General features: G+C 48.1%; 1 protein-coding gene across 1 annotated transcript; it reads left to right on the top strand.

Moving 5' to 3' along the window:
- Positions 1-575: 575 nt before the first annotated feature.
- Positions 576-1,271, top strand: LOC124460960. The gene has a single exon (XM_047012547.1). The coding sequence runs from the start codon at positions 576-578 to the stop codon at positions 1,269-1,271; it is 696 nt and encodes a 231-aa protein (XP_046868503.1).
- The last annotated feature ends 292 nt before the right edge of the window (positions 1,272-1,563 follow it).

Raw genomic sequence — 1,563 nt, 5'->3', positions numbered from 1 at the left:
TTTAAATTGCCAAAGAACACCCTTTCACACTGAGCGGTTCCGTACGCTCGAAGCAGTTGAAAATACAACTGCAATGGCTATTTCGGTTCCCACATCGAAACCTCCGCGAAATCCGCTTCCAGCCACCCGAAAGGCAAATACATTTGAAGCCAAGGTGACCACCAAACCAAAATCCTGTGATCTCTGTATGAAGGAGAATCACCCGGTGCGTCGATGTCCCCGCTTCCTTCAGATGCCGGTGCCAGAGAGGGTGACATACACAAAGAAAAAGTCCCTTAGTCTGAACTGTTTCGCAAGAGGACATCAAGTAAAAGATTGCCCGAGTCAGCACAATTGCTTCACGTGCAAGGGGCGTCACAATACGCTCTTGCACAAGGATGCCCGACCGGAGAATAGTCCAACGCCGTTTTCAGCGCAGCCCAGTTCTCACAATATTGTCCGGACATACTTTACCTCTGAGGCAAGGTCCTTACGAGATAAGTTGCTAGGTACAGCCATCGTGGACTTTTGGCACTACTTATGCTTCACGGGCGCTATTAGACCCGGCTTCGGAAGCCAATTTCATATCCGAAAGAATGTTCCGGCTCATGAAGTTACCATTCCAAACTGTCAGGGCCGAAGTGACAGGCATTAACGGAAAGGTCAATAGAACCTTGAAGGTCTGTCACATAAGCATTCGGTCATCGCATGGACCTCCAGTCCAGATAGAGATAGAAGCTTTTGTTTTGTCCCAAGTTGCCGATGATTTGCCGTCATATACGATAGCCCAAGCCACACTGGAAGGAATGCCCAATATTCCTTTAGCCGACCCCTCCTTCAGATTAAAGGCAAAGATCGATCTACTTCTTGGCATTGATGTCATACCAGCGGTGACCCTCTCCGGCATCCAGACCGAAGTTTGCGGATCTTTAATGGCCCAAGAGATGAGATTCGGTTGGGTCATTTCAGGCCCGTTGCAAGGGGTCCCCGTTAGTTCGTGTGCCGCGTTCACCACGAGGGTCGCTGTTAGCAGAGAGGAGGCACTTGAAACTCTTCTCACAAGGTTTTGGGAGGTGGAGGATCTACCGGGCAAACCGGTAGAAGATTCTGATTCTGTTTGCGAGGTTAATTTCCAGAAGACCACAAGAAGCGATGTTTTGGGGAGATATACGGTCTCACTTCCGTTTCGAGATCCAACCAACATCAACCTTGGTCATTCCAGACCAGGGGCATTGGCTCAGTTCCTAAAAAAACGGAAGCCGTCTTCTAAAAAACAATCTGGCAAAAACTGAGTAAGACGCCGTCATGCAAGAGTATTTGGACTTGGGCCATATGCGTCAGGTGCCATTTGACGGCAGTAATAACAATTTTTATTTGACACACCATGCAGTTGTCAAGCCCGACAGTACCACAACAAAAGTACAGGTAGTTTTTAACGCCTCTAGCAAGTCCACAAACGGAGTAAGTCTCAATGACATACTTTACCCTGGTCCGGTACTTCAGTCTGATCTCACTACTGAGATTCTCAAGTGGCGTTTTTTCCGAGTAGCTTTCAATGCCGACATCACAAAAATGTACCGCCAA

Source organism: Drosophila willistoni, unplaced genomic scaffold (assembly GCF_018902025.1).
Source record: "Drosophila willistoni isolate 14030-0811.24 unplaced genomic scaffold, UCI_dwil_1.1 Seg169, whole genome shotgun sequence".
NCBI lineage: Eukaryota > Metazoa > Arthropoda > Insecta > Diptera > Drosophilidae > Drosophila > Drosophila willistoni.
Note: the sequence above shows the minus strand (reverse complement) of the source record. Positions and strands in the feature narration are given on the sequence as shown.